This window comes from Oenanthe melanoleuca, chromosome 9 (genome assembly GCF_029582105.1).
Source record: "Oenanthe melanoleuca isolate GR-GAL-2019-014 chromosome 9, OMel1.0, whole genome shotgun sequence".
NCBI lineage: Eukaryota > Metazoa > Chordata > Aves > Passeriformes > Muscicapidae > Oenanthe > Oenanthe melanoleuca.
In genome coordinates, this window is record NC_079343.1 from 14304910 (window position 1) to 14332596 (window position 27687).

A 27687-nucleotide genomic window follows, 5' to 3' on the forward strand; every position below is an offset into this window, starting at 1 on the left:
GGGTGAATCTGCACTTTGAGTCCTGACTTTTTCCTGAGTTTTTCAGTTTGTGGCAGGATTTCAGGATAGAGCTGCTGTTTGGTGCTTGAGGGAAAAATAATTGAAATTATTTGGGTAGGGGTGAGAGGACAGGGCTGCTTTTTCTGCATGAATATTGAATATTCTGTGTGAATTATTCCACATTCTGTAACATTTCATTTGCAAATCTCCCCGTTCTGCTTTAATTTCAGTGCTCAGCCTGGCACGTGGCCACTTGTCCATGTCTGTGCCCTGGGGTGCAGCAATTCATTTGGGACAATTGTCCCAATTTTGGCTCTCACTGGTGCTGCAGGAGTGTAATTTGCTGTTCTTGTGATTCTGCTGACTCTTCTACACCTGCTGGGCTTCTTTTACCATGACTTAAAGAGTTGTGTGGATTTTTCCCTGACTTCTAAGCAATTAGGGAATTAAATTTAGAAGTGGAGCATCCAATGTAAGAATTTCAGATTATGGCTGAATTGCAATGATGAGAAAACCTTAAAATAAAATTTAAAAATACAAAATAAAGGAACTTGATTAAGATTTAAAATTTTTATAAGCACAGAAATTTTTCCCTGGAATTCTGAGTGAATTGGACACTCAGACATGCAGGGACACTGGTTGTGATCCTGATCCCTGGGGCACAGCGCTAAGGAAAAGATCCTTGTGAGGATGTTTTTAATAGTTTGGGGTCAAATCTGCCCACAGGGTCCTTGGGAAGATGTTTTTAATAGTTTGGGGTAAAAGCTGCCCTGGGGCCTTGGGAGGAAAGTTCTGGAGGTTCATGGTCTGGGCTCTCAGTAATGGATTTGAGAGGTGATCCATGAAATTGGCCAGGAAACTTTTATGGCAGGAGAAATGGGAGCTCTGATGAGATGAAATTAAGAAAATGAGTTTTAAACAAGAGGTGTATGGTGCTGGCCAGCTGAGCCCTGCCATTTCTCATCCCCTGAATTAATGGGGCGTTTGCACTTTCAGGGTCAGTGCAGCTGGGGTTGGGTCATCTCCTGTTCTGCTGCTGTTCCCTTTCCCACTGCTGGGTTCTTGGTTCTGTTTGCTGGTTTTATTTGCATTATTTTTGGTGTGAACACTGCCAGCTGCTGTGCTACAATTAGCCCAGTGGAGCAATTAACTACAATTAACATGGAGCTGTAATGAAGCAGGAGGAAAGAGATTTTATAAAGAGCCTGACATCACAACCCTCACTGGGCATACTGGTGTTACTGGGAGCTCCAAAATCCCACCCTGCCACCTTAGGGATCCCATGGAAACCTCTTCCCATTGTTCAGGAATGGTTTTTTCTTTAGGGAAAAGGATTTCAGAGCTGGAACAGTTTCCCAAGATGTGGTGTGGTCTCAAGCTGTCAAAAGTGTTATCTCACCTCCTCTCTCTTTCAGCTGAGGAAAAAATGCTTCTGTTCCCTGCTGAGTGCCAAAAATCCTTTGAAGTCTCCTGCTGGAACCCAGTGATTTGGAATATTAAGTAGGAAGAGTTGTTCCAGCTTTTCTGGATGCGAGGAGAAATGAAAAGGGCTGGGGAAATCTCAAAAGGTTTTTAGCAGAGATTGTTTTCAGCAAATACCTTTTGCCTAAATCCTTTAAAATGTAGTAAACAGGCTGAAGAATTCACACCAAAAAATGAGTTTTTACTCAGTTTAAAACTGCAGGGACCCTCCCAAAAAGCACCTGCTGCTGTTTGCCTGCTGCTTCCTGCACCTCCCAAAGCCAAACAAAGGGAACAGGCACAAGCACAATAAGGAAGAAAAGTGCTTTGCATGGATCCCACCGTGGGAGGGGATGGGAGTCCTGAACAATCCCTCTGCACGTTCTGTTTGCCAAATGAAATGTTTAAAGAGCAATATTCCATTGGGTGTGGGCTCCTGGACATAGGAGCTCCAACCTTTGCATTCCTGCAAAAAACTTCTCCTTGTGCTCTGAAACTTGAGTTTGATGTTGTGGGGAAGAAATCCAATTTTTAAGGAATTAAAAGTGGCATTAAATCCATTATTTTATGAATTAATGGGAACAGGATTGATGAGGAGGTGCCCTGGCACTCACACCATCATTTTATCTGGATGAGCAGAATCTTTGGAGACAGAATTAAAACCCATTGGGAGATAGAATTGATACCAACTTGCTAAGGAAATATTCTCACTTTTTCACCTCCAATGTTGGGATTACAACTTTTAGTCTATTTTACAGACATTTTTAAGAGGGATTGTCACAGGTTTTGCCATTTTTCATCTCCTCCAGTGCTGTGTTATTACTCAAAGTGTGATTACAGCTTGGCACTTGTATTTGCAGGTTACCAGCTGTGATAAACTGTCAGGACAGCTCCTGTTGGAGCCCCAACCTCTCAGCACACTCAGGTATCTGGCAATGCCTTAATTTGAAGCAGATCAGGTTTTTTTTTCCCTCCAGAAACAGGTGAAGTCTTGGGCTGGAGTTCACCTCAGATCCATTTAAAGGATTCTCAACCTTTGCCCCAAAACCTTCACCACAAAATAATCCATCTGCCACAGCACCAGCCTGGCCCACACACATCCAGAATATTTATGAATGAGTGGAAAACACAGAAGAGCTGAGTCATGCAGCCAGAGGTCATTTCTGAAGAATAAAATTTTATTTTTTTTGGGCTGGAAAAACTGCATACACATGTTCAGATCTGGGCAACCTTCACCACATGTCTTCGTTTCCAAACAAACTTGAGCTTTGAAGCATGCAGGAGCCCACTGCAGCTCAAGAAAGATGTTAAGAGGTTTTTTTTTTTTTGTTTTTTTTTTTTTAATCTAGAACTGTGCAAACATCATTTGAAAGCTATTTACATTTTGCACCTCTCACTTCTACTACCAGGAGCATCAGCTGGTGAGATGTGCAGTGTGCAGCTGTAATTTATGATTTGGCATCCAGGTTTGATTTGTGTAGAGTGAAAACCAAACAAACCTCCCATTGTTCCAAAACCTCCCCACAGGCAATGGAAATAAATCTCATTTCTTTGTAAAGGAGATCTCTTTAAGCCTTCCCTGCAGGTATTAAAATATTATTTCCTCTCTGGATCCTCCTCCCCTGGTGTTGATTTGCACTTTGCTGCCTTGGTGAGTGGGAGCAGCAAGAAAAATTTGATTTCCATCTGAGAAGGCAGGAGGGCACTGAGACAGAGCAGGGCTGGAGCTTCCTGCCATCCTCACTGCAAGATGAGGTGGAGAATTTTTTCAAAAAGAAAATAGTTTAGACCATGTGGGCTCAGGTGCAGGAACTTAGATGTGATAAAAGCTGGATTGAAGTTCATCCTCCTGTTGCTTTCTCTTCCCATCCATTAAAGCCTGGAACTCATCACCAGCCATGAGCACTCCAATCCTGCTGGATATCCTCACTTTTTGTCTGGATTTGAGCCACCAGAACAGTGTGTGATGGTTGGATGAGGGGCTGAAGTGGGAGCTGCAGGGCTGTGTCCCATCCCAGAGTCTGTGGAGGAGGGGCTGTGCTCAGTGCCTCGCTCTGCTCTCACAGGTGAAGCAAGCAGGGTTTCCTAAGAGCCAAACCTCAGCACAGAGGTGATTTCACAAAGCTGCCAGAGCTGCTGGGCCCTGCTGGCACCAGCTCAGTTCAGCACTGCACTCTCAGGCTGGGGGCCAAAAATCTGGGAGAAGAATTGCAAGGCCAGGCGGACGTGGATGGGCACGAAGACGTAGGCGGTGTACACCACCATGGCCAGCACGGTGACGGTGATGGTGTGGAACATGGACTGCTCCCAGGGCTCCAGCACATAGCTGCAGGTCACCAGCTGGTACTGGTAGTACAGCCAGTACAGGTAGTCCTTCACCCTCCTCACATCCATCCTCAGCTCCAGGGGCTTGGAGAGCACCTGCAACGACAGGGCAGTGGGATTAGTGTCCCATGGAGCCACTTCACCGACTCATCTTCACCCTGGGCCAAAGGAAACTGGAGTTCTGCAGCTGCTGCTCAGTTATTGGAGCTGTACCAGTGCCAGCTGGGCATTCCCACTTCCCAGAAAAGCTGTGGCTGCTCCATCCCTGGAAGTGTCCAAGGCCAGGGTGGGGCAAGCTGGGATAGTGGAAGGAGTCCCTGCCCATGGCACTGGGTGATTCAACTCCCTTCCAACCCAAACCTTCCTGTGATCCCATCAATTCCCATATTCCAAGTGTGTTTTCCTATTCATTCCCTGTGGAAATCAGGGAAATAGGCATTTAAAAAGAAAGGCTTTGGGCCAGCTTCCCTAAATATTCCATAAATTCCATACATGTTCCACAAATTCCACAAATGTTCCATAAATTCCATGCATGTTCCATAAACTCCACAAATGTTCCATAAATTCCCCAAATGTTCTATAAATTCCTCAAATGTTCCATAAATTCCTCGTTTCTTCCCCAGAATAAAGATGAGATTAAAACAACTGCACTGTCAAAACTCTCTCTCTCTGCTTACTTTTGATAATCATTTTTATTGCTCTGCAATTGTTGGGAATAAAAGGAAAGCCAAGTTATGAAAGAGAAAGGGAGAAAAAAGTAATCTCAGACTGCAGGAGGATATTTTTTTTTGCAGCTCATTCCAAAGAAATGAAAAACGTTACAGATTAAAAGAGTATTTAATGGAAATTACAAATCTAGGAAAGATTTTCCTCCTGGGTTATACCTTTATGCATTCGTTGTTCTCAGCTCCACTTGGAAAAGAGAATGGCTGAACAAGAATTAAGTAGGAAATAGGGTTTGCTTCCACTGTTCATTGTTAAATGTGCTTTTTGGCATTTGAAGCAATCTTTAAATGCAGCCTAAAAGCATCTATTTAGGGAAACCAGAATGATAAGGAAGTGTAAAAGGTTTTACAGGGGAATTCCATTATTTTGGGGTTTAAGGACATTCCAAGCAGATCAGTCAATAGGGAATTCAGATTTCCCTGCTGGAAAACCTCTCAGTGTCCCATTTTCTTCTACATTTGTGCTGCCTGAAATGCCAGGACAAAGAGGCTTGGACACATCTGGGTTTCACTGAGAGTTTGGGGTGACAGAACTTTGCTGTCCCTCAAAGCAACAAACCCTAAAGTGGCACTGGGAAATTTGCAGCCTGAGATTAAAATAATGATCTAGGTCCAAAATATTCCAATATTCAGTGGTTTCCTGCTCTGTTCTAGGGGGATGTGGGATTTACCAAAGGGAAAATTTCCCTGCTAATTGTCCCAAAGCATTTCCTTCTCTTCCATCTTCCCATATTTCCTAGACCAAGAAAGTTCCTACAATGCTTTTGGGGGACTGACCAACATGTGAAATTGAGCAGTGGCTGTTTCTGTCACCAGCTTTTCTTCCCAGAAAGGCACCACTGCTGTCTGGCTGGGCATGAATGGAAGCTGATTCCTTTCAGATCATTTATTTGAAGGCAGAGCTCCAGGGAGAGAGGCCTTAAAGCCTTGGAAATACTGCAAAGCCTTCAGTAAAAGTGGCCCAGCTGGCAAAGTGGGACTCCCTGGGAGCCAAAAGTGTCTGTTCAGACTTTTCTGTAAAAAGAGCAGTTTTCCACTGAGGAGGAGGAGGAGAAGGAGAAGGAGAAGGAGAAGGAGAAGGAGAAGGAGAAGGAGAAGGAGAAGGAGAAGGAGAAGGAGAAGGAGAAGGAGAAGGAGAAGGAGAAGGAGAAGGAGAAGGAGAAGGAGAAGGAGAAGGAGAAGGAGAAGGAGAAGGAGGTTCCTCTCACACTCTCCTTCTCCAGGATTCTGGGATTTACACTGGGGTTAGGGCTGTGCTGGTTAAACTCATCCCTTCCCTGGGTAAACCCCTGCTAATCCAAATCCCTATCCACAGAATCTCAAGGCTGCAGCACTGCTGGGGCTGTTTGAGGCTCTGAGTGAGCAGGGCTGCACAGCCTCCACCCAGAGCTGGTTAAGGACAGCCAAAGGCAGGGAAAACCTCCCCGAGGCTGATTTGACTGATATTCCAGGCTGCAGCCTCACCATCATCACTTGGAGGGCCACATGAATAAAGGATGAGGCAGTTAAAATGATGAGCAGCCCTTTGGATTTAGCCACAGCCCTTGGCACCCTTTTTCCAGCCTGGGGTTGCATTTCCCTGCAGCTCCAGCCCAGCCTGGCTCTCTTTGGTTCTCCCAGCTCCCAGTGCAGTAATTCCATCCCCAGGCACTCAGACAATCTGGAATTCCAGGAGGAACACGAGCTGCCTCCATGCTCTGTGGTCTCCTAATGAATGATGGAGGTTGGGATAAGTAAAAGGCAGAAGCAAATTACAGTCTGTGCCCTCCCCACTGACACACTTCTGCATTTCATCCAGCCTCTGCTGGCAGGGAGCTGTGCAGGGATAACACAACTCCAGCTGCATAATTGATAAAGGAAAGCACAGGAGGGGAAGGGAAAAAAATCCATTTTGAATCAGCTGCTGAGGCAAGAAGAGGCAAGGCTCCCCCGTGGCACTGTCACACAGATCCCCTGGGGAAGGGACACTTTGCATCCCTTTGGGGCCATTAGGAGGGATAAGGAGTAGCCCAAAACCCCAAAAACCCCACACCTCCAGAGCTCTGTGGCAGCTTCACCACCCAAATTAATTGTAGCAGCAATCAAAGGGAATAGCAGATTACTAGGCAAACTTTGGAGGCTAAAAATCTGTATTTTAAACAGGATTCCTCCTGGAGAGGCTCCACTTCCATGGCTGTGTTTTATTCTATCCAGCTGCACTCCCACTTGGAAGGGCCCTGAGTTCTTCACTCATCAGTTCCCACTATTCCAGAGCAGGAGATGATTTGTTCTTATGCAACTTTAACTCAAAATTCATCTGTCTACAAATTTGGATTTAAGCATCCAGTGGTGTTGGGGAAATGCCTTCCTGCTTAGTGGCCATGGGACTGTTACAGCCAGCTATGAGTGAAATGAAGAGAATTCAGCTCCTGTTAAGCAATATTCAGATTATTTTCAGCAATTGCACCTCCAGGAGGAAAAAAAAAATGCAAGAAGAGAAACCTGTAAAGCAGCTTTTAGTGTTTTAAGTGGCTGCCTGATTTTCTTGCTTGTTGACACATGTCTCTGATTAGGGCAGCTGAAAAGATAAATCATCATCCAAGTATCAAGGTTTCATTTCAGAGCATTCCTGACCTCCCAAATTTCTTTATTAATGGCCTTATTTTCCAGAGTCAGAGCCAGTTGGGAGTTAGAAGATGCCAGTGTTAGGTCCTTTAATATGTAATTTCTGCTTTGAGCAGCTGGAATTTGGGAATTTTGGTCACATTTTCAATTTCACTCTGACCCGTGGCCGGACAGCTCCTGCTGGGAAATTCCTGTGGAGAGAAACATTCCTGCAGGGGAACTGGGAGAGACTGGTTTCCAAAGAATGCTTGAAAAACACTTTATGCCCTCAGCAGGAGGGGTTGGTTGAGTTACATATACAGGGAAAAAAGGTTTCCAACATATATTGAGAAAAAGTTCATCTGGAGTGAGGAAAAACAAAGCCTGGAGCTGGAAATGGCCTCATGATCACTCAACAGGTGATCTCTGCTGCTTCAAATGCAAGTAGGGATGAGAAATATAAGCAGCAATCAATCAATCAATCCATCCCCAAAATACAAATATTTAATTGGCTAAAAATGGCCATTTGCTGAATAATTGCTGGGATAACCCAGCAGCAAGAATGGATGGGGTTTGCAGCATCCTGAGGGAAATAAATTCCTTCCAGGAGTCCCTGAGGGGTTCCTGAGCACCCACATGTAGGCAGGTGCAGCCAGGCAAAGTGCCAGGATGAATTTCAAGTTGTCTGATCTGTAAATAATTTTGGATATTAGAAGCTGAATGGGCAATCCCCTCCTTGGGATCAGCACAGAAATCCCATCTGCAAGTCACTGGTGTGGAACTGTTCTTATTTGTGACCTCACTGGGTTCTGGGTTCTGAATATCCTGGTTTATCCAGGCTTGTCCCTCTAAATGCTGACATAATTCTGGGATGAGCTCGGCAGGCTGACACCTCCAAGTGCAAACAGAACCAGGAAGGGATTCCCATTCCCATTCCCATTCCCATTCCCATTCCCATTCCCATTCCCATTCCCATTCCCAGCCCACCAAGCATTTCCTTTCATGTTTTATTCAGTGAGCACCAAGCACAAGGAATGAAATGATCAGCAGTTGGACAGAAATTGAGATGAGGCAGCAGATTCCAGGGAATCCACATCCCAGAATTTCCTGGAAGCACCACCCTAGCCTGGTGCAGGAAATCCAAATCCCAGAATTTCTTGGGAACACCACCCCAGCCTGCTCCAGGAATGGAAGAGTAATGCTGAAAGACAGATGGAAAAACCACCTTGACTTGCAAATTTTCATAAATAACCCTCCCTGGAATTCTGGAGTGCACAGCAGAGCCTGTGGGGTTTGTTGGAAAAAAAAAAAATCTTCCAGGAATGGAATGGGTAAAGCTGCAAGACAAGGATACACCTCAAAAACACCTTTCTTGCAGATTTTCATAAATAACCCTCCCTGGAATTCTGGAGTGCACAGCAGAACCTGTGGGCCTTGTTGGAAAAAAAATTTCCAGGAGTGGAAGGAGCAAGGCAGAAAGAGCAAAGGTGTTTTCAGCCCTGTCTGTGTTTTACCTCACTCAGGAGAATGAATTCCAGCATCTTCCTGATCTTTAACCCCAGCTTCCTTCCTGCTGGCCTCAGTGGGAGCATGCAGGTGCTATTTTGGTTCTTTCAAATGTTACACAGGGCACACAAGGCTCAGGACATTTCCCTGTCCAGGAAAAACTTCCTGTTACCTCTGGGAACTCCAAACCCCTCCTCGAGTGGCAGTGCCACACCTGCACAAAGTCTGAGCCAGCTTCCTTCTCCAGCTGAACCCTGCTCTGTGTGTGTGCTCCTCCCCAAACTGGGCTTTGGTGCTGGAATTCAGCTTCACCTCTGCCTGGAGCAGATGGATTCTGCAGCACGAGGATTCCTCACCATGGGACAGCAGCCAGGGAGTTGCTGAATTTTCTCCTTCAGCTCAGTTAAGTACACAGATGGAGTTTATAATGACCTACAACCATGTGGAAAAGTCCTTTCAAATGAGATCCACAGATTTTTGACCCTCAGCAAAGTAGAGGGATCTTATTTGGAGAGAGGCTTCTCACCATTCAGTAGCAGCACAGCAGCTGAAAGCAGCTGAAGGTTGCACTGATTTCCTGCCTTAGCTGTCCCCTGGCAGCTGGAGGCTGCTCCCAGCAAAGCCACAGCTCTAAATAACTCAGCTGCCCCTCACTTTGCAGCCTGGCTGATTTATCAGTGCCCAATCCCATCCTTAGGCACAGGGAAAGAAGATGCAGCTTCTCTGTAACAACATTCCTGGAGCAGCTCTGTCCCATTTTCTCCCAAGGCCAAATTAATTTTTTAACAATTTTCCTGTTCTTCCCTCCCCTGAAGTTTCCTCAGTTGTTTCCTTACATAACCAGCTGCTCCTTGCAGTTTAGGTACAGATCCCTTCCTTTCCAGCTTTCCTGGGCTGAGCATGGTTTGGGCTCTGGGTCCTCCCCCTGTGCCAGGATTTGTACCTTGGAGCAGAACAGCTCTGCCAGAGAAGATGAGGAAAATGGAAAATTGAATCCCAGGGAAGGGGAACCTTTCCCTCTATTTTGAGTGTAAGTCTAATTTAGGAACATGGCTTTGAACAGAATTATTCCCAACCAAAACCTCAAATTTGGGACTAGAGACCAGCCAGCACCAGGTTGAAATGGCAAATACTTAAAAATTGAAACTTTCCGAAGAGTCCCAGGAGTATCTCAGAGGGGTTTTGCATTTGCTCCTGGTGACAAACCTCAGTTCCTTGTGAGATTTGGGACATCATCTACATCCTTGGAAGGCTTTCAGGTTCAGGAGGTCATGTAAACACATCAATCTATCAGCAAAATAACTGAGATGTCTGGGCTCTAAAATAAGATTTGTTTTCAGTTGTAGCCCTTATTTTATTCTGATTTCTTTTCTTTGCTCTGAGTCATTTCTGAGGCAGCTGAAAGTAGCAGCTTGGGTTGTGTGCAACGTGGGGAGGTGAATATTGTCACAGCTATGACAGGTATTAGTGGAAAATGGGACCCAACTCTTGTGCAAGTGCATCTCCCTTGAGATCTCATCAAAGGAAGCAGAGTTGCACCACTCCAGTCACTGCTCCGAGAGGGGAAAAGCAGAAATGGAGTGAGACTCTTGCAACAGATAGGAAATAAAAAGGGAGATGCACTTTTTTCACAGATTTAACCCCATCTATGCAGCAGGGAGCAGCTTTCCTTCCTCGCTGTGAGCAAACAGGATTGGACACACAAAGCTGGTGGTATCCATAAAATAAATGAAAAGCTCCATAAAATGTGGCTTGGCAGCACCCAGAGCAGAGCTGGAGCTCAGTGTCCTGCTGCTGAGCTCTGCACCACCCCTGCTGGGTGATTTTTGGGCACAGAGGGGTGGCACAGGCATTGCCATGGGCCCAAACTGCTCCCCAGGCAGCATTTCAGCATCTCCCATTGCAGCTGGAATGTTGGAATAACCTCCATGTTCCAGCTCTCCTGCTTCTCTCCACTAAACCTGCACCAGAAATCACTCCAGGCACTCATGGAATTGCTCTCAAGACACATTTGTACCATATTATTTGTACCATATTATTTGTACCATATTATTTGTACCATACTCATGATATTCGTGAGAGAAAGAAAACCCAGCATCCCAATTCCTAAAGCATTAAAATCCACATTAAAACCCCTCAAAGCACGTTGTGCTGACTAAGCAGAGCCCAAGCACTTATTGCAGGGATTCTCCTCCACATTATCCAAGGTTTATCCAACACAGGGAAGGCAGGACTTGCACCTGCTTCCCACTGAAGGCAGCCACCAGCAGCTCTAAGAAAAGCAAAGAGGAGAAAGGCTCCAGTGCTGAGCATTCCCAGCACAGCCACCTGCCCTCCTCCATCACCCCCCGCCTATTTTCACTTTTCACTCTGTGGTGTTGCGCTGGTTTTTAGGGAATCCCTAAGGCAAACCATCTTCCTACCACCTGGAAATCCCTGACTGCAGAGCTCCAGCAACAAGTCACAGAATCAGGGAATGGTCTGGCTGGGAAGGGACCTCAGAGCTCGTCTCATTCCTGCCCTTAAACCCGCGAGCGCTCGCTGGAGGCTGCAGGTGCGGCCGGAACGCCTCCCGCTGCCGTGGGGAGGGCACGGCACGAACCCCGCGGGCTCTGCGGTGCCAGCCCCGCTCCCGGGCCTCCCCCGCTCCTTACCGAGCTCGCCAAGGTCACCGGCCCCGGCTGGGAGATGCTCCGGGACGCGTCTGCGCCGCGATGCCCTTGGGCGAGCCGAGCTGGGCGGGGAATGAGCGCGGGCACCGGGAGCACCGGGATGCGGGAATGTCGGGGATCGGCGGCACCGGGATGCGGGAATGGCCGGGATCGGCGGCACCGGGATGCGGGAATGGCCGGGATCGGCGGCACCGGGATGCGGGAATGGCCGGGATCGGCGGCACCGGGATGCGGGAATGTCGGGATGCAGGAATGCCAGGGATCGGCGGCACAGGGATGCGGGGAACACTGCGATGAGGGAACACCGGGATGCAGCGCACTGGGATGAGGGAACACCGGGATGCGGGAACAGCGGGACGCGGGAACACCGGGATGCAGGAACACCGGGATGCAGGAGCACCGGGATGCAGGAGCACCGGGATGCGGGAACACCGGGATGCGGGAACAGCGGGATGCGGGAACAGCGGGATGCGGGAACACCGGGACGCAGGAACACCGGGACGCGGGAACAGCGGGATGCGGGAACACCGGGATGCAGGAACACCGGGATGCAGGAGCACCGGGACGCAGGAACAGCGGGATGCGGGAACACCGGGATGCAGCGCACCGGGACGCAGGAACACCGGCACGCAGGAACACCGACACGCAGGAACACCAGGATGCGGGAACACCGGGATGTGGGAACACCGGCACGCAGGAACACCGGCACGCAGGAACACCGGCACGCAGGAACACCGGCACGCAGGAACACCGGGACGCAGGAACAGCGGGATGCAGGAACACCGGGATGCAGCGCACCGGCACGCAGGAACACCGGCACGCAGCGCACCGCGGCCCCGCGCCTCCCTCACCTCCGCTCCGCGCACCGCAGCTCCCCAGCCCGGTGCTGCCCGCGCTTAAATCCTCACCTTTCCCCCTCCCTCGCTCCCTCCCCGGTCCCTCCTCCCCTGCTCACCTCCCTCCCTCGCCGCTGCCGTGCGCGGTCCCGGTCCCCGCCCGCCGCCGCCGCCGCGCTCGGTTTGCGGCGCGGGGAGCGGGGGAGGAGGAGCCGGGCTGGGGAAACCCGTGGGATGGAGCTGGCTGGCACCTCCGGGACGCCGGCTATTTCCCTGGAGAGCTCCGTGCTTCCCCGGCTTTTCCCGGCGCTGGAGTCGTGCGGGATGCGCCACAGCTGCCCCGCATTGAGCGGCTTTGTATCGCACCTCTGTCGCGACAGACACCCTTCACATCGCACCCCTGTATCGCGACAGACACCCTGCAGCGTGCTTATCCTGCCCAGGGTGCCGGCAGGTGCCTGCGAGCGTCCCGGCTCCAAGGGAATGAGTGGGAAGGAGCTGGGGCCGCAGTTGCAGCGGGAGGAGAGGGGATTTGGGATAATTCACTTTGATCCTGTTCCCCCAGGTGTCGGGTGAGGAGTTTCCAGAAAGGAGAGATCGGGATGCACAAGTATTCACACGACTTTAGCTGAAATCCTGTGCGATTCCTTCACCCCCAATCATGAGGCTCAGGTTCCCGTATATTCAGTTTATTCTGTCTCAGAGATAAAAAAATCTTAATTTAGTGTCCTGCTCGCTACCAAACATCTACTTCAGAACGTAACTTTGCAGTTTAAATGAGAAATAAAAGTGTCGGAAATGCTTTTCCCCCTGGAGCGGCAGATTCCGGGCACAACCTCCCGCACCGAACAAAGCTTCGCTGCCTTCCGGCCGCAAAGGGATGCAAACCCTTCCAGGGCCAGGTGTGAGAGCTGCTGGCAAAGCTGCTCTTCTCCTGCTCGAACACATTTTAACGATGCTTTAAATCCGCTCTGTCCTTTAAAAGGCGCTTGCACAAACAGAGCGGCGCAGGTGACAAAGGGGCCATCAGGATGTGCCGCTTCCCTGCCCACCCCAGCAGCGTTTTTATGGATGTTGGCTGTGGGACTGATGCTTGCTTAGGCTTTGATATGAAAATATTCACATGCAAAGGCTTTGTTTAAAATCAGATCCAGCTGGGAGCAGCGCCCTGGGGCTCGGATGCTGAAATCCCTGGAAATGGCCACAGTGGTTTTGCCAGTGAAAATTTAATCCCCTAAAAACCCTGGCAAAAGCGTTTTGGGTTATCAGGGCACTTTCTCCACACAGCATTTTAATTTCGGGTATTTATTCCATTTATTCTTTACAGAGAGGAATTTACAAAACCTGCCCCACAGTCTCATTACCACCTGAAGAGCTGCTGCTTCTGATGGGCACAGAATCCCTGGATTTTGGAATTATTTAGGTTGGAAAAGGTCTCCAAGATCACCAAGTGTTCCTAAAGCCACCACTAAGCTCTGTCCCCAAATGTCACATCCCCACGGCTTTCAGATCCCTCCAGGGATGGGGACTCCATCCCAGCCCTTTCCCAGGAAGAAATTGTTCTGAAAATCCAAAGTGAACCTCCCCTGGCACAACCTGACTGTCCCCTCCTGTCAGGAGTTGTGCAGAGCCACAAGGTCCCCCAAATTATCCCCAAAATTCACCTCAAAATTCACCTCGAAATTTATTTCAAAATTCACCTCAGAATTCACCTCAAAATTCACCCAAATTCACCTGAGGTGAATTTTGCCTGTTTTTGGGGTAATTTTTGGGATAATTTCGAGGTGAATTTCGAGGTGAATTTCGAGGTGAATTTTGAGGTGAATTTTGACTGAACTTTGGCCGGTTTTGGGGATAATTTTGGGATAATTTTGAGATGAATTGGTTAATTTTGAGTTGAATTTTGAGTTGAATTTTGAGTTGAATTTTGAGGTGAATTTTGGGGGAGTTTTGACGATTTTTGGGGATAAAACCAAGGATAAAAGAAATAAATCCCTAATCCCCTTTTCCCCAGGCTGAGCCCCTTTCCAGCTCCCTCAGGAATTCTCCATCCCCTTCCCAGCCCCCTCAGCCCCTCCCTTCACCCCCAGGTGAGTTCAGCAGTTGCTGTGGAGGAATTTTCAATGTTGGATAAATTTGCCTTTGACACACTCTGGCTGGTGAAATGGAGAAGGGTTTGCCTGACAATGAATTTCAGATTTGCTGATAATCCAGTTTTGTTTGCCTTGAGACAAGACAGGGCTGCAAGGGCCCTGCCAGGAGAACCTTTGGAGTTGGAGCTGGGTTAACATTAACATATTCAGGGTTAACAGCTCTTTTCTGAGAAGTAGGACAGGGTTTCATGGAAAGGAGGCTGTGGTTTGATTTATCAGGCTCTGCTTCCTCCTCAGCCTCCTGCTGCTTCCTCCCCTCACTCAGGAGAAGCCTCTTGCAAGGAATGAAAAGCAAATTAACAAAATAGGAACAAAAAGTAAAAAAAAAAAAAAAAAAAAAAAAAGAAAGGGAAATAAAGAATTAACTTTTGAATTAACTTTTCTATTAGAGCAGGGTCTGAAAAGGGGAGACTTCATGTGGTTAAATAAATTTATTTATAAACCTAACCCTTGCATGTACCAGCTGCAGGATGACCCTTCTGGGCTGAGCCCCAAAACCTCCCAGTGCCTTAAAATCAGGCCTATAAATTAAAAGATGAGGGACACAACTACATTAAATTGCCAATTTCCTCAGGGTTACCATCCTCCTGCTCCAGACCTGCTGGAACCTCAGCCTTCCCTGAAAGCCCTGTGCTTGTCATGGTGAAAATCAGACCAAATTTCCTGTATAAAGTAGATAAAAATATGGATTTGTTTCCTTTTATCCCCAGTTTCCTGGTTTGACCTCTGGGGATTTATTTTTGTTAATTATTGCTGGGGATTCCAGCTTGTTTTGGCTCCTGCAGGAAACATCCAGCTCAGCCCCTGGAGATGGGAATAAAATCCCTGCCCTGCCAGAAAGGCCAACAAGGCATTTCTAGAGCCTGGGAATATTTCCTGAGCCTCTGGGCTCTGTCACAGCCCTGCAGGAATATTTTACAACAGGTCAGGTTCTTCCCAGCCTGGAGCATGGAGGGCTTTCCAAAAGATCCAATTTCACAGAATCCCAGGATGGTTTGGGTTGGAAGGGACCTTAAAATCACCCAGTGCCACCCCATCCATGGCAGGGACACCTCCCACTGTCCCAGGGTGCTGCAAACCCCGGTGTCCAACCGACCCTGGACATTTCCAGGGATCCAGGGGCAGCCACAGCTGCTCTGGGCACCCTCCCCACCTGCACAGGGAGGAATTTCTCCCTAAAATCTGATCTGGGCAGATTGAGGATGTTCCTGCAAACCCAACAAAGCAACAGCCTGAACTCTTTTCATTTTCCAGCAGTGGAAGACCTGGATGTGTTTTTTTTCAGATCTTGTCTGGCTGATGATATCTTGATTAATGGACAAGAAACTTCCAAGGTAAGCATGGGATTCGGCAGAGTTTGCAGAATATTCTGGGCAGAGGTGATGCTCTGGCTAAACCCGAGATTATTGTGCTGCTAATTGTGTTCCCAGCTCATTTGGTGTGTGGTGATCCTGCCACCCTCTCCTGCCGAAGCTGCAGTCAAAGCCAGCCCGACAAATTAGAGAACAAGCCTTTTAGCTAATGACAGGGCTGGTGACACTGTGGGTCATCATCTCTCCACGGGCTGCAGGTGCCACCACAGCTCCTCTCCCGGGGATGGGTGGCTCTGCAGGAGAGGTTCAGCGTCCCTCCCGCCCTGATTTCCTTTGGAATTTTGTGCCAGATTAATTCCCTGGTCCCTTCTGAGAAATTCTGTTTTATGGGAATCTGTTAATTGTGCCATTCAGTGGACTTGGGATTATTTATCAGCAGCCTTGTCCTCCTCAATATCAATATCAATATTAATTAATGTTCTGGGTTAACTGGCCTGCGGGAGGGGCTGGGTGGAATTCTGGGATCAGGAACAAGTAATTAGAAGATAAAGGAATAATCAGTTTGGAGAACAAGGGCTGGGCAGGATCTCCAGTCCTGAGTGAGTCACATTTTCACATCTCTGCTTCCTGCTGTGTCCCTTGGCCAATATTAAACTGCTCCAGCCAGGCTGGGCTCTGGGTGAGCAAAGTGTGGTCTCCTGGGATAACTGGGATAACTGGGATTTGTTTGTGACCTGGAGAACCCAGCATGTCCCTCGCTGGGATATCAGATGGGAATTCCCATCTGGGAATGCCTGGGTTGCTCCCAAAGTGCTCCAGAGGAAAATCCAGCTGCTTTGGGAGGTTTGAGTTTCCCTCTGGAGAAGGCAGCTGAGTTTGGGAGGCTCTGGGAGGAATCACCCATTGATCAGATCCCACCCAGCGTTGACATCAACCCTGCTCATTCCAATACCAGATCTCCATGGGAAATTTCCTTAAAATGAGGAATTCTTCCCATATCTGGGCATTTTTTGATTCGTTTCCCCTATATATGTTGCTGCTCCCAATGCAAACAGAGTTGAGCAGTGCAGATCTCTCAAAAACTTGATTTTTGTGCTCAAAAAATTCCATTTTGGGAAGTTATCCTGAGAAAATGTTGTGCTTGTCCTGGGTGGATCCCGATGGCTCCGGGTCTGTGGGGTCATTAGTTCTTAGCCTGGGTGGGATTATTGGGGTGTATTGGACTGGATGATGCCTGTGGGGCCATTCCAGCCGGGATATTCCCTGAATTTTGTGCTTCAGCTGCAAACTCAGAGCTGTTGGGAGCTCCTGGAGCTCCCTCTTGTGCTGAGCCTCACCTGGAGCAGCAATTCCCGTTTCCTAAAACCTCCCGTTTTCCTTCTCCATCCCATCCCTGCCCCTCCCCAGCTCCACCTGCCAGCCTGAACCCCCTTTTTTGTCCCCCATTCCAGCAGGAGGTGACATCTGGCACAGCTGGAGGCTCTGCCCCCTCCGTGGAACCGCAGGAATCCTTCCCACCTCAGCACGCTCTGCTCCTTCTCCCTCTCCAAGGGAAAAAACAAGAGATGGGAATGAAAAATAAGAGATGGGAATAAAAAATAAGAGATGGGAATGAAAAGCACCAGAGATGGAAATGGAAAATAAGGCATGGAAATGAAAAATAAGAGAAGGGAATGAAAAATAAGAGATGGGAATAAAAAATAAGAGATGAAAATGAAAAATAAGAGATGGAAATGAAGTTACTCCACTCCTGCCTTAATCCTGGTGGGATTCCTGATGGGATTCCTGGTGGGATTTTTGGGGAATTCCTGGTGGGATTCTTTGGGGAATTCCTGCTGGGATTCCTGATGGGATGTCCCGTGCAGAGCCAGCAGTTGAACTTTAATGATCTGTTCCAACTCTGTGATTTGAGTCAGGAGATCGAAAAAATACAATGTATTTTACAATTATTCATCATTTATTACTGTTATACATCCCCCTGATTATTTTTTGGAGATACTTTGCTGCCTCTGCTGCTTCTGGGTGAGTTGCAGAGGAGCTGGAGAGTTTTAGGCAGCTCCTAAAAGAAATCAGTGGGAATGTTCCCCGGATTTTAGTGCAAATCCAGAGCCCTTGCAGCGAGTTTGTAGGTGAGAAAAAAAATAAAATTCTCACTCTCCTTTGCTTTTTAACTCTCTAAATTCCACAAACTCCCCAAATTCTTTGAGTCCAGCACACAGAGGCAGTTTTATTGCCAGATTTTTGCTTCCTGCTGCGATTTGAAGGTGCTGCATCACTCTGACCTGTGCTGGAACCCCGGGTTTGATTACACAGCCCGGATGTGCCAGAGCCAAGAATTTGGGTGAAAGGAAACCAGAGCTTTCCATTTCCTTATATTTCCTCATTTCCGTATTTCCTTATTTCTTTATTTCCTCATTTCCAAGGAGTGTTGCAACACCTGGTGAGGTGAAATCGCCTCCAAAGGGATTCTGTGCCACAGGAATGGGCGGGATCCTCTCCTGAATTCAATCTCCAAGCCCTTTGTCTCATAAAAAACTGATAAAATGCTGATTGAAGTGGGGAGTCGGATGCTGAATGGATTTGCCAGGATTAAAGGAGGATTCCAATGGTTTTTTTCCAATGGGAATGGGGAGGGAATGGCAGCCCTGCCCCAAAGGAATGAGCCGCTCTCGCCTCCAGCCTGGAATTCCAGCCCCTCCCATTTTCCCTGAAATCTGGCACTGGGCACAAGAAGAGCAACAATCCCAAAAAAGCAAAGCCAGGGCTCTTGAGGATGCTTTTGTTTCCTAAACACACAAGGAAAACAAGGAAAAAAAAGGGGAAAAAGGGTGTCCATGACATCCCGGGGCTGCCTCACAAAGGGAGACCCCGGTGCAAAAGGGGAGCCAGGAAATTTTATCCCTTTTCCCTTTTGCCTGTCTCGAGTTGCCAGAGGAGACAATGGATGCGTTTCTTAGCCCAGACCTCCCGAGAAAGGAAATCCCGGAGCGAGGTTTGGGCTAACACCTGGGGGAATATGTTTTACATCCCAAAAAGCTTGAAAACCCAGCCCCAGTGTGGGAGTGGAGCCCGGAATAATTCCTGAGCTGTAATTCTGGTGCCTCCCATAAATAACCGCGTGTTTCTGCTGCAAATCTGCATTTTGGGACTCCAGAGACTGCAATAGGCACCGGGAAGTTCTTAAATAATTCCCCAAGTGGTTATTTTTGGGAAATAGAAGCTTTTGGATCTCCTAGCCAGTAAATTTAAAGGGCAATAAATTCCTTTTTAGGTGCAACTGTGCTGCCATCCTGCAGATTTTGGGGATTTGGATCAATGTTTGGTACAGGGTTGTGGGATCCAGACTGATGCAGGTTTTCTTTATCTCATCTTCCCCCTGATACCTGAATTTTAGTAACACCAAATGCAATGAGTCTGAATTTACAGGGAGATCTTTTTATCCCTCTGAATCCAATGGAAATCCTCATAAATGTATTTTCTCTAGCCAAGTAGTTAAAATCCTACATGAGCCACTGCTCTTTTTCTGTTTAAATGAAATAATTTTTACCCCACACAGTATTGAAAGTTCTCATCACAAATGAATCCCTTCTACCCCCAAATTTAAGCTGAAAACAGAATAACTATAAAGGCAAAACCCCAAGATTATTTTCTCTTTTGTTTTCAGGTTTTATTTCTCTCAAGCACAATTTGGGGGAAAAAAAGCAAAATGCCATCAAAATTTGCCCTTAGTAAAGGGAATTTAACATTTAATAAGGAAGCTTTTTTATTTTTCTTTTACCCCTTTCCACACTCCCAGCTCAGGAGCCAAATCTGAATTTTAAGTATAGAGGGAAACCTGGAACTTGCAGAAGTAAATGGGCAAATTCCTTCTCCTTTGGGTCCTCACTGTCCAGACAAATTCACTGAATCTGGTACCCAGTGATTGACAGAGGAGCATCCCTAAATCCCAAAAACTGTTCTGGGGGAGAGTCAAAACACCCAAGCAGCATCCCAGGGTTTGGTTTTCTGCGATTTCAGGGTCCTTGCAGGGAAATTCACCAATCCCAGGATTTTATTTTCTGGGGTTTCAGTGTCACCTTCCTTCTTCCAGGGGAATTCACCAACCCCAGGATTTGATTTTTTGGGATTTCAACATCTCCTTGCAGAGGACATTTCCAATTCCAGGGTTTAATTTCCTGGGATTTCAGTGTCACCTCACTCCTTGCAGGGGAATTTTACCAATCCCAGGGTTTGATTTCCTGGAATTTCAGTGTCACCTCACTCCTTGCAGGGGAATTTTACCAATTCCAGGATTCGATTTCCTGGGATTTCAGCATCACTTTGCTCCTTGCAGAGAATTTTTCCAATCTCAGGATTTGATTTCCTGGGATTTCAGCATCACCTTGCTCCTTGCAGAGAATTTTTCCAATCTCAAGATTTGATTTCCTGGGATTTCAGTGTCACCTTTCTCCTTTCAGGGAATTTTTCCAGTCCCAGGATTCGATTTCCTTGCTCCTTGCAGGGAATTTTACCAATTCCAATTTTCTGGGATTTCAGTGTCACCTCACCCCTTGCAGGGAATTTTTCCAATCCCAGGGTTTGATTTCCTGGGATTTCAGTGTCACCTTGCTCCTTGCAGGGAATTTTACCAATTCCAGGGTTTAATTTCCTGGGATTTCAGTGTCACCTTGCTCCTTGCAGGGGACATTTCCAATTCCAGGGTTTGATTTCCTGGGATTTCAGTGTCACCTTGCTCCTTGCAGGGAATTTTTCCAATCCCAGGGTTTGATTTCCTGGGATTTCAGTGTCACCTTGCTCCTTGCAGGGGACTTTGCCAATCCCCCCTGGTCTCCCCTGCAGGCTCTCATTGGCCAGGGCAGCAGCTGGGATAAAATAAAACTGATTCTCTCCCAAAATAAGATTTCCTTTTTCCAGGTGCCATGGAGGGTGGGTCCTCCTGGGAGCAGGAGAGTTTGTAAGGTAGGAGAGAGTAATGGAATTTATATAAAATAAATATAATATAATAAATTAAAGGAAAAAAAGATAATAGGATTTGTCTCCAGAAAAATTCCTGTCTATAATCAATATATAACTGCATGAGGATTAAGGTTTTTCTTTCCTCATACATCTAAGAACTAGAAATAATTCAATAAGATAAAGTGCATATTTTAACTGATGGATTTGGGTTAAATTCCAGTTGTGAACTGGAATAGTTGGAATTTTAGGGAGCAAATGTATTATTGCCATTTTATTATGGGAAATATGTTAATAATTAGTAGATATTTAGGTCCAATTAAATGTAAATTAATTTTATTAATTATAAGGCACTGCAGCAAAGTTTAATTCTCCCTATTTTGTGTCCATTATGAATTATAATTTTAGTGGGGGGATTCCAGTGAATGATTTTATATTCAGTGGTGGTGAATTAATGCAATAGAAAAGTCCAAAATTTCAATTTTATTTAAGTGCATTTATTTAGAATCAAAGACTGGTTTGAGTTGGAAGAAACCTTAAAGATTTTCTTGTTCCAACTCCCTGGCATTTAAAAAAAATCCTAAAATAATTATTTAAGAATAATTAATATAGAAAGAGTCTTGGCCATTAAAATTTAGTAATTCCTTGCTCTGAGGATTTAATTTTTTCAGATAATTTGTTTATTAATGATGTTTTCCCAGTGTTTGACAGCAATGCATCAATCTGGCTGCAGAACTGGAGAGTGCCTGGGTTTGGGGCTTGTGATGTGGGACAGGAAAACTTGGGAAAGGTTTGGATTTGAGAACTGACTTAGGATTTCCCCATAAAGTTATTAAATTCTAAAATCTCTGGGGGGGTTTTGTGTGTAAATAATGAGTTTATTTACTTATCTCCAGCTGTTACAGGATGCTCCTGTGTGAGGATATTGTTCAAAAGGAGAATTTGGGATTTTTTCCTATATGATCCTTTTTTTCTCCATTTTTTTCTCCATTTTTTCTCCATTTTTTCTCCTTTTTTCTCCTTTTTTTCTCCATTTTTTCTCCATTTTTTCTCCTTTTTTCTCCTTTTTTTCCCCTTTTTTCTCCATTTTTTCACCTTTTTTCTCCTTTTTCTCTGCAGCTGCAGGCTCTGGCTGCTCCCTGGTGCTGAGCATCTCCCTCCACATCAGTTTCCTGGGAAAACTCTTCATGGTAAGGCTGGCAGGGAAAAAAACATCCCAGCCTTGGCAAAAAAAAAAAAAAAAAAAAATCTGAGCATGGAATCCCAGATTCTAATAATTCTAATTAAACACACTCATGGAGAAGGGATAATTTATCCTTATGGATAATGGGCAAAAGTGACCACTGGGGGTTTTATGTGGGGAATCAATTTTCCATTAAATGATTCCATTTGGCATTAAAAAGGTGAGAAATAATAATTAAAAAAAATTAAAATAGCAAATTTTCTCTAAAACAGAATTGTTAAAGATGGAAAGGTTCTAACCCAGCCCCCAAATTCCTGATTTGGAGTTGGATCTCCTTTTGCCCTCTGGATGACAGGGATGGGGGGGTCTCTCCTGGAGGTTTTGGGTTTTTGGTTTTGGGTTTCAGCTCCAGCAAGAAAGGGGCTCTGTTCCATCTGCATTTACAGGGGGGACCCTGCTTTAAAAAAGGAACAAAGGTGTTTTTGTGAGCAGTCACCTGAGAGGATCACCTGGCCTATAGGAAAACATTTGTCCTTTCTTCCTGGGCCAGCTGAATAAAACTTTAAAAATAAAAAGAGCAGATGTGAAAGTTTGCACTAAAAAAATTCCAGGAAATCAGGCAGAAATGAAGGAAAAAAAAATCAAAATTTTGGTATAATTGAGATTTGATGCCAAAGCTGAGTTTGGAAAACTTGACATTTCATTTTGTTTCCATTTATTCTTGTAGAGAAAAGCTTTTGATTTTGATGGGATTTAGGGTTCAAGGATGGAATGGGATGGGATTTAAGGTCCAAGGATAGAATGGGATGGGATTTAGGGTTCAGGGATGGAATGGGATGGGATTTAAGGTCCAAGGATGGAATGGGATGGGATTTAGGGTTCAGGGATGGAATGGGATGAGATTTAAGGTCCAGGGATGGAATGGGATGAGATTTAAGGTCCAGGGATGGAATGGGATGGGATTTAAAGTCCAGGGATGGAATGGGAAAGGATTTAAGGTTCAAAGATGGAATGGGATGGGATTTAAGGTCCAGAGATGGAATGGGAAAGGATTTAGGGTTCAGGGATGGAATGGGATGGGATTTAAGGTCCAGAGATGGAATGGGAAAGGATTTAAGGTCCAGGGATGGAATGGGATGGGATTTAAGGTCCAGGGATGGAACAGGGTGGGATTTAGGGTTCAGGGATGGAACGGGATGGGATTTAATGTCCCTTCAAGCCAACCTGCCTTTGAGCCTTTCCCAAGATGAGGCAGCCACAACACAGAGGCACCCTCAGGTTGTGGTGGCTGTGGGGAAGGGGCAGAGGATGCAGAGCAGGACGGTGTGTCCCTGTTCTCCCACAGCTGCTGCCATGTGGAGCTGCCCGGGGCCGCTCCCGCTGTTCCTGGCGCTCGCCCTCGTCCCCGCTCGCCCTGCCCTGAAGGTGACCCCAGCTGTGCTCTACACCAAACCCAAACCTCCCCAGGCAGCAGCTGCTCCCCAGGCTGTCCCAGGGAAAGCCCCACTGCCAGCAGCTGCCTTCCCCACGCTCTTCCCCTCGGAGAACTCCACGCTGGACTCGGCCGAGCTCTTCTTCAACTGCTGCGACTGCTGCCCGCCCGCGGCGGGACCCCGGGGCTGGCCGGGGCCGCAGGGACCCCCAGGTGTGCAAACACATCCAGCTGTGCCAGCAGCACCTCATCTGGGGGGACATCTCAGCAATCTGCAGCCCCCAGTGACACGACTCAAGGAATGGATGGAGCTGGGCCCGGGGAGGTTTGGGTTGGGTATTTGGGTTTTAGGGCAAGGTTCTTCCCCCAGAGGGGCTGGGCACTGCCCAGGCTCCCCAGGGAATGGGCACAGCCCCAAGGCTGCCAGAGCTCCAGGAGAGTTGGGATTCTGCTCCCAGGGATGGCCAGGCTGGGATTTTGGGGTGTCTGTGCAGGGACAGGGGTTGGTTGGACTGGAGGATCCTTGGGGTCCCTTCCAGCTCAGGATATCCTGTGATTCTGTAATTGTGTGAAATGTGGGATGTGATTCTGATTTGTGTAAATCCAGAGCAGAAAAGGGTGTGTCAGCCACATCCTGGAAGTTACAAACCACCAGTGTGAATGAGGATTCTTTGGGATCACACTGGGATTTGAGACTGTCCCAAATCCCTGCTGGCAGGAGGCCCCACTCCTCAGTTCTGATCCCTGATCCCCTTGATTCACAGCTTTAATTCCACATTCACTCCAACCATGGCTTTATAACCTCCAAACTACCTTCAAGCAATTTTGCATCTTTACTGAATGTTCTTTTATTTTTTTCCATTTTTTTTCCCATTGCAAAAGAGGAAATTAAAAAAAAAAATTGGGGTTCCATTTTTAAAATAAATAAATAAATAAAGCACAAGCAGAAGCTCTCTACAAAGGACCTAAATATTTAATAAAATACACTTTGTGTTTTCTTTCTACTGCTCAAATACACATCCACAGAGCAGCTAATTCTGCTCCTGCTCTAATGAATAGTGCATTATCTGCCAAAATTCACTTTAATAGCACTAATATTGGGGATGGGAACTATTCATCTGAGGAAAGGTGGGAAAATCATGAAATAATTCTCCTTTAATCCAACACACTCCAGGGATTTTCACTCCCCGTGGCCTGGGAACAGCTGGCTCATGAAAATTGTGGTGGCTGTAAAGGGAATTTGATCTCTCATCTCTTGATGGAAAAGTTCTTGTGGTGATTGAAGGTGCCATAATCTGCTCCCAGACAGGCACTGGGAATCTCTGGATTCCCAAGGGGATGGAAAAGGGAAAGGAATTCATTCCCTCATGGAGCTCTCAGCCAGGTTCTCCTTCTACATTTGCAGAATTAATTCTCCTTAAGGAAAGGGAAATTCCAAAGCTGTGGCAGCTCCTTGGATGTGCTCAGATATTAAAGACAGATTAATTTCTATGTTTTATGAACCTCTGAGCTCCTGTGGCACTGAGGCAGCTCAAAGTTGGTTTTAAATAGTCTGATTGAAATCCAAAGCTGTGAGATTTGATGATGTCAAATAAAACAAGCAGCTCTTCCCAAGGTGATGGAATCACTTCCTCAATGCCACATTGCTCAGATATTGATGGAAATGTTATTTAGAAGTTAAACCTTGGAGTTACTGAGATAATTTTGTTGATTTTACAGGTCCCAAGGGGGAGAAGGGAGATGCTGGGCTGCCAGGAACTCCTGGCCCTCAAGGTCCAAAAGGCTCTAAAGGAGAAAGAGGTAAACCAGGCTACTGGAAAATGATGTTGTCCTCATAAAATACCACAAAATTATTTTAAAAAACCCCTATTTTTCAAAGCAAAAGCAGTTTGCTGCTAGGGATTGAGCCTTGGAGAGGTTTAGCAGGGACAGGAGCTCAGGTGGTGGCAGTGTTTGCTCAGGTGGAATGGGAGCAGCTGCTCATAAAGATCTCACTCGAAAATTCTTGTTCTGAGCAGGAGTTCAAAATCTGGGTTCAGTTTGCTTTGGATTAAGGACAGAAGTAGGAAAAAAGTGCAGGTGTAAAATCTGCATTTCAATTTCAATATCTCAGGCAAAAGAAGTTCAGTGAAGATGCTGAGCAATAATTATCCTGAAAGTATTCCTGAAAGGAAACCTGCCCTTCATTAGGGGCCTGGAGCAGCTTTATCCTGGCAGGATCTGGAGAATCCCGGGCTCCCAGCAGAGTGTGCTGCTGTTCAGGCCCTGCAGCCCCTCAGGCAGTGATTAACTCCTAAAAAAAGGTCTCTGGCCACCCTGGAATGAGGAATTCAGAGCTGTCACCTTCTCCATCTTCCATCCCCAGAGAGGCAGAAATCTTGGATCGAGGTGTGCTGGGGGCTCTGGGGTCCAGCTGAGGTTCCTGAGGTGTCTCCTCAAACCCCACGTTGTTTTATTGATGCAGTGAGGGACACACAAAGATGGTCCCAGCAGGGTGTGATGCTCACTGTGCTGCACACACCAGCAGCGATTAATTAATTCATTAATTCATTAATTCTTGTGGAATGTCCCAGGAGGAAAAGGGGAGCAAGGGGAGCGAGGAGCGAGTGGAAGCCCTGGTTACCCAGGGAAACCTGGGCTGCAAGGTAGGTCTGGAAATCCAGGATTGCTCTGACCTTGACCTCTGCTCTGGGCTTTACAACAGCATGGAAGGGGCAACCCCTTGGGTGGTCCTTCCACCTCCAGAGCAATCCAGTTTGGTGGTTTTTAATCCTATTTTTTCCTTCAGGTGAAGCTGGAGCCAAAGGCAACAAGGGCAGCTACGGCTTCCCCGGCCTGAAGGGACAAAAGGGAGCGAAAGGGGACACCTGTGACAATGGCACCAAAGGAGACAAAGGGGACAGAGGGGAGCCTGGAGAGCCGGGAGCGGGTGGCGAACAGGGGGACAAGGGGGAAAAGGGGGACACGGGGGACAAAGGATACTGCGGGGAGCCGGGGGGCAGAGGGGCCAAGGGGGACAGAGGGGAAGGGGGCAGCAAGGGGGAAAAAGGCAGCAAAGGCGACACGGGCAGCGAGGGCAGCCGGGGGGCGGCCGGCACGCAGGGCCAGAAGGGCCAGCAGGGCCAGAAGGGCGACAAGGGCGAGCTGGGCACGGCGGGGCCCAAGGGCGAGCCGGGGCCCAAGGGCGGCCGCGGCGCCCCGGGCAGGAAGGGAAGCCGCGGGGCCAAGGGCGCCTGCGGGGACGGCCCCAGGGCGCCGCGCTCGGCCTTCAGCGCCGGCCTGGCGCGGCCTTTCCCGCCGCCCAACGCGCCCATCCGCTTCGAGCGCGTGTGGTTCGACGAGCGCCGCGACTACGACCCCAGCACCGGCAAGTTCAACTGCAGCGTGGCCGGCGCCTACGTCTTCTCCTACCACGTCACCGTGCGCGGCCGGCCCGCGCGCCTCAGCCTGGTGGCCGGCGGCAGGAGGGTGGCCAAGGCCAGGGACACCCTGTACGGGCAGGACATCGACCAGGCCTCCTTCCTCACCATCCTCAAGCTCAGGGTGGGCGACCAAGTGTGGCTGGAGGTCGCCAAGGACTGGAACGGCCTCTACGCCGGCGCCGAGGACGACAGCGTCTTCACGGGCTTCCTGCTCTACCCTGACGGCTTTGAGGTGCTCCTCTGAGTTTAGGGGTGACGGTGACCCCGAGGTTAGCTTAAGCAAAGGGCAGCACCTTGGTTGAGTTGTTATTTTGGTGAAGTTTTAACAAAAATGTTGGAGTTTGCCAGGCGCGGGTTAGTCGGAAGAAGTGACGAGGCCTTCGTGCCATGTCCAAGCACCAACGGGACCAGCATGGGGAGGGCATTGCTCAGCACAGGTTCTAATTAGAATATTCAAATAAAATATTCAAGCAGAATATTCAAATAGAACATTCAAACATAATATTCAAATATTCATGGAATGGAACTCCTTCCCTATTCATGGAATGGAACTCCTTCCCAGCTCCTGCATAGTCCAAACTCCCTCTAGGAATCACCTCTAATTCTGGTAAAAATTCCAGGGTTTGATTTATAGAGCTCAGCCAGATGGCAACGTGAGCAGTAGGTTCCTTCAAATCACCTGAAACAATTTGAATTTATCTCTCATTTATCCTTGAATCAGTATTAATTAGTGCTTTAGTCTTGGTCATAAATTACAGAAAAATTTGTCTAAAAGAATATTAGATCAGTGTAAAAAACCTTCCTTAAACAAAAATAAACCTAAAACTTTCAAAAGTAGCTGAGAGATGAATATTTTATTTAATTATTCCCAGGAAAAGCTGTGCCATGATTTCATGTGCCCTGTCTGGATGGTGGAATTTCTCCAATATTCCTTGAAAGACTTTCAGGTCAGAAGTGTTTGCACCAGCAAAAGATTTAATGTGGAAACCAGAAGGATTTGCTCCTGGGTGGTTTTATGAGGTCTATTTTCCTATTAATATCATCTGTCAGAGATTCTCCTAAATTTAGATATGTATATTAAATTTTTCAAGTCTATTTTGGGGTAACTTTGAATAATGTGGCT

General features: G+C 47.3%; 2 protein-coding genes across 6 annotated transcripts; one reads left to right on the top strand and one right to left on the bottom strand.

The window, feature by feature from the left end:
• Positions 1-2618: 2618 nt before the first annotated feature.
• Positions 2619-12294, bottom strand: SPTSSB (serine palmitoyltransferase small subunit B). Of its 5 annotated transcripts, XM_056499221.1 has the most exons (3): positions 12124-12138; positions 11255-11560; positions 2619-3882 (listed from the first exon to the last, which is right to left on the bottom strand). In XM_056499221.1, the coding sequence occupies exon 3, from the start codon at positions 3853-3855 to the stop codon at positions 3619-3621; it is 237 nt and encodes a 78-aa protein (XP_056355196.1). In that variant the 5' UTR covers positions 3856-3882; positions 11255-11560; positions 12124-12138; the 3' UTR covers positions 2619-3618. The 5 variants fall into 5 exon arrangements, 3 of the variants coding, with proteins under 3 accessions (XP_056355196.1, XP_056355198.1, XP_056355195.1); XR_008841214.1 differs by lacking the exon at positions 11255-11560 and having other exon boundaries at positions 11928-12148; XR_008841215.1 differs by lacking the exon at positions 11255-11560 and having other exon boundaries at positions 11880-12147.
• Positions 12295-12342: 48 nt separating this feature from the next.
• OTOL1 (otolin 1) lies at positions 12343-26808 on the top strand. The gene is made up of 6 exons (XM_056499136.1): positions 12343-12680; positions 13094-13188; positions 23056-23355; positions 24862-24942; positions 25716-25787; positions 25931-26808. The coding sequence occupies exons 1-6, from the start codon at positions 12343-12345 to the stop codon at positions 26806-26808; spliced, it is 1764 nt and encodes a 587-aa protein (XP_056355111.1).
• Positions 26809-27687: the final 879 nt, after the last annotated feature.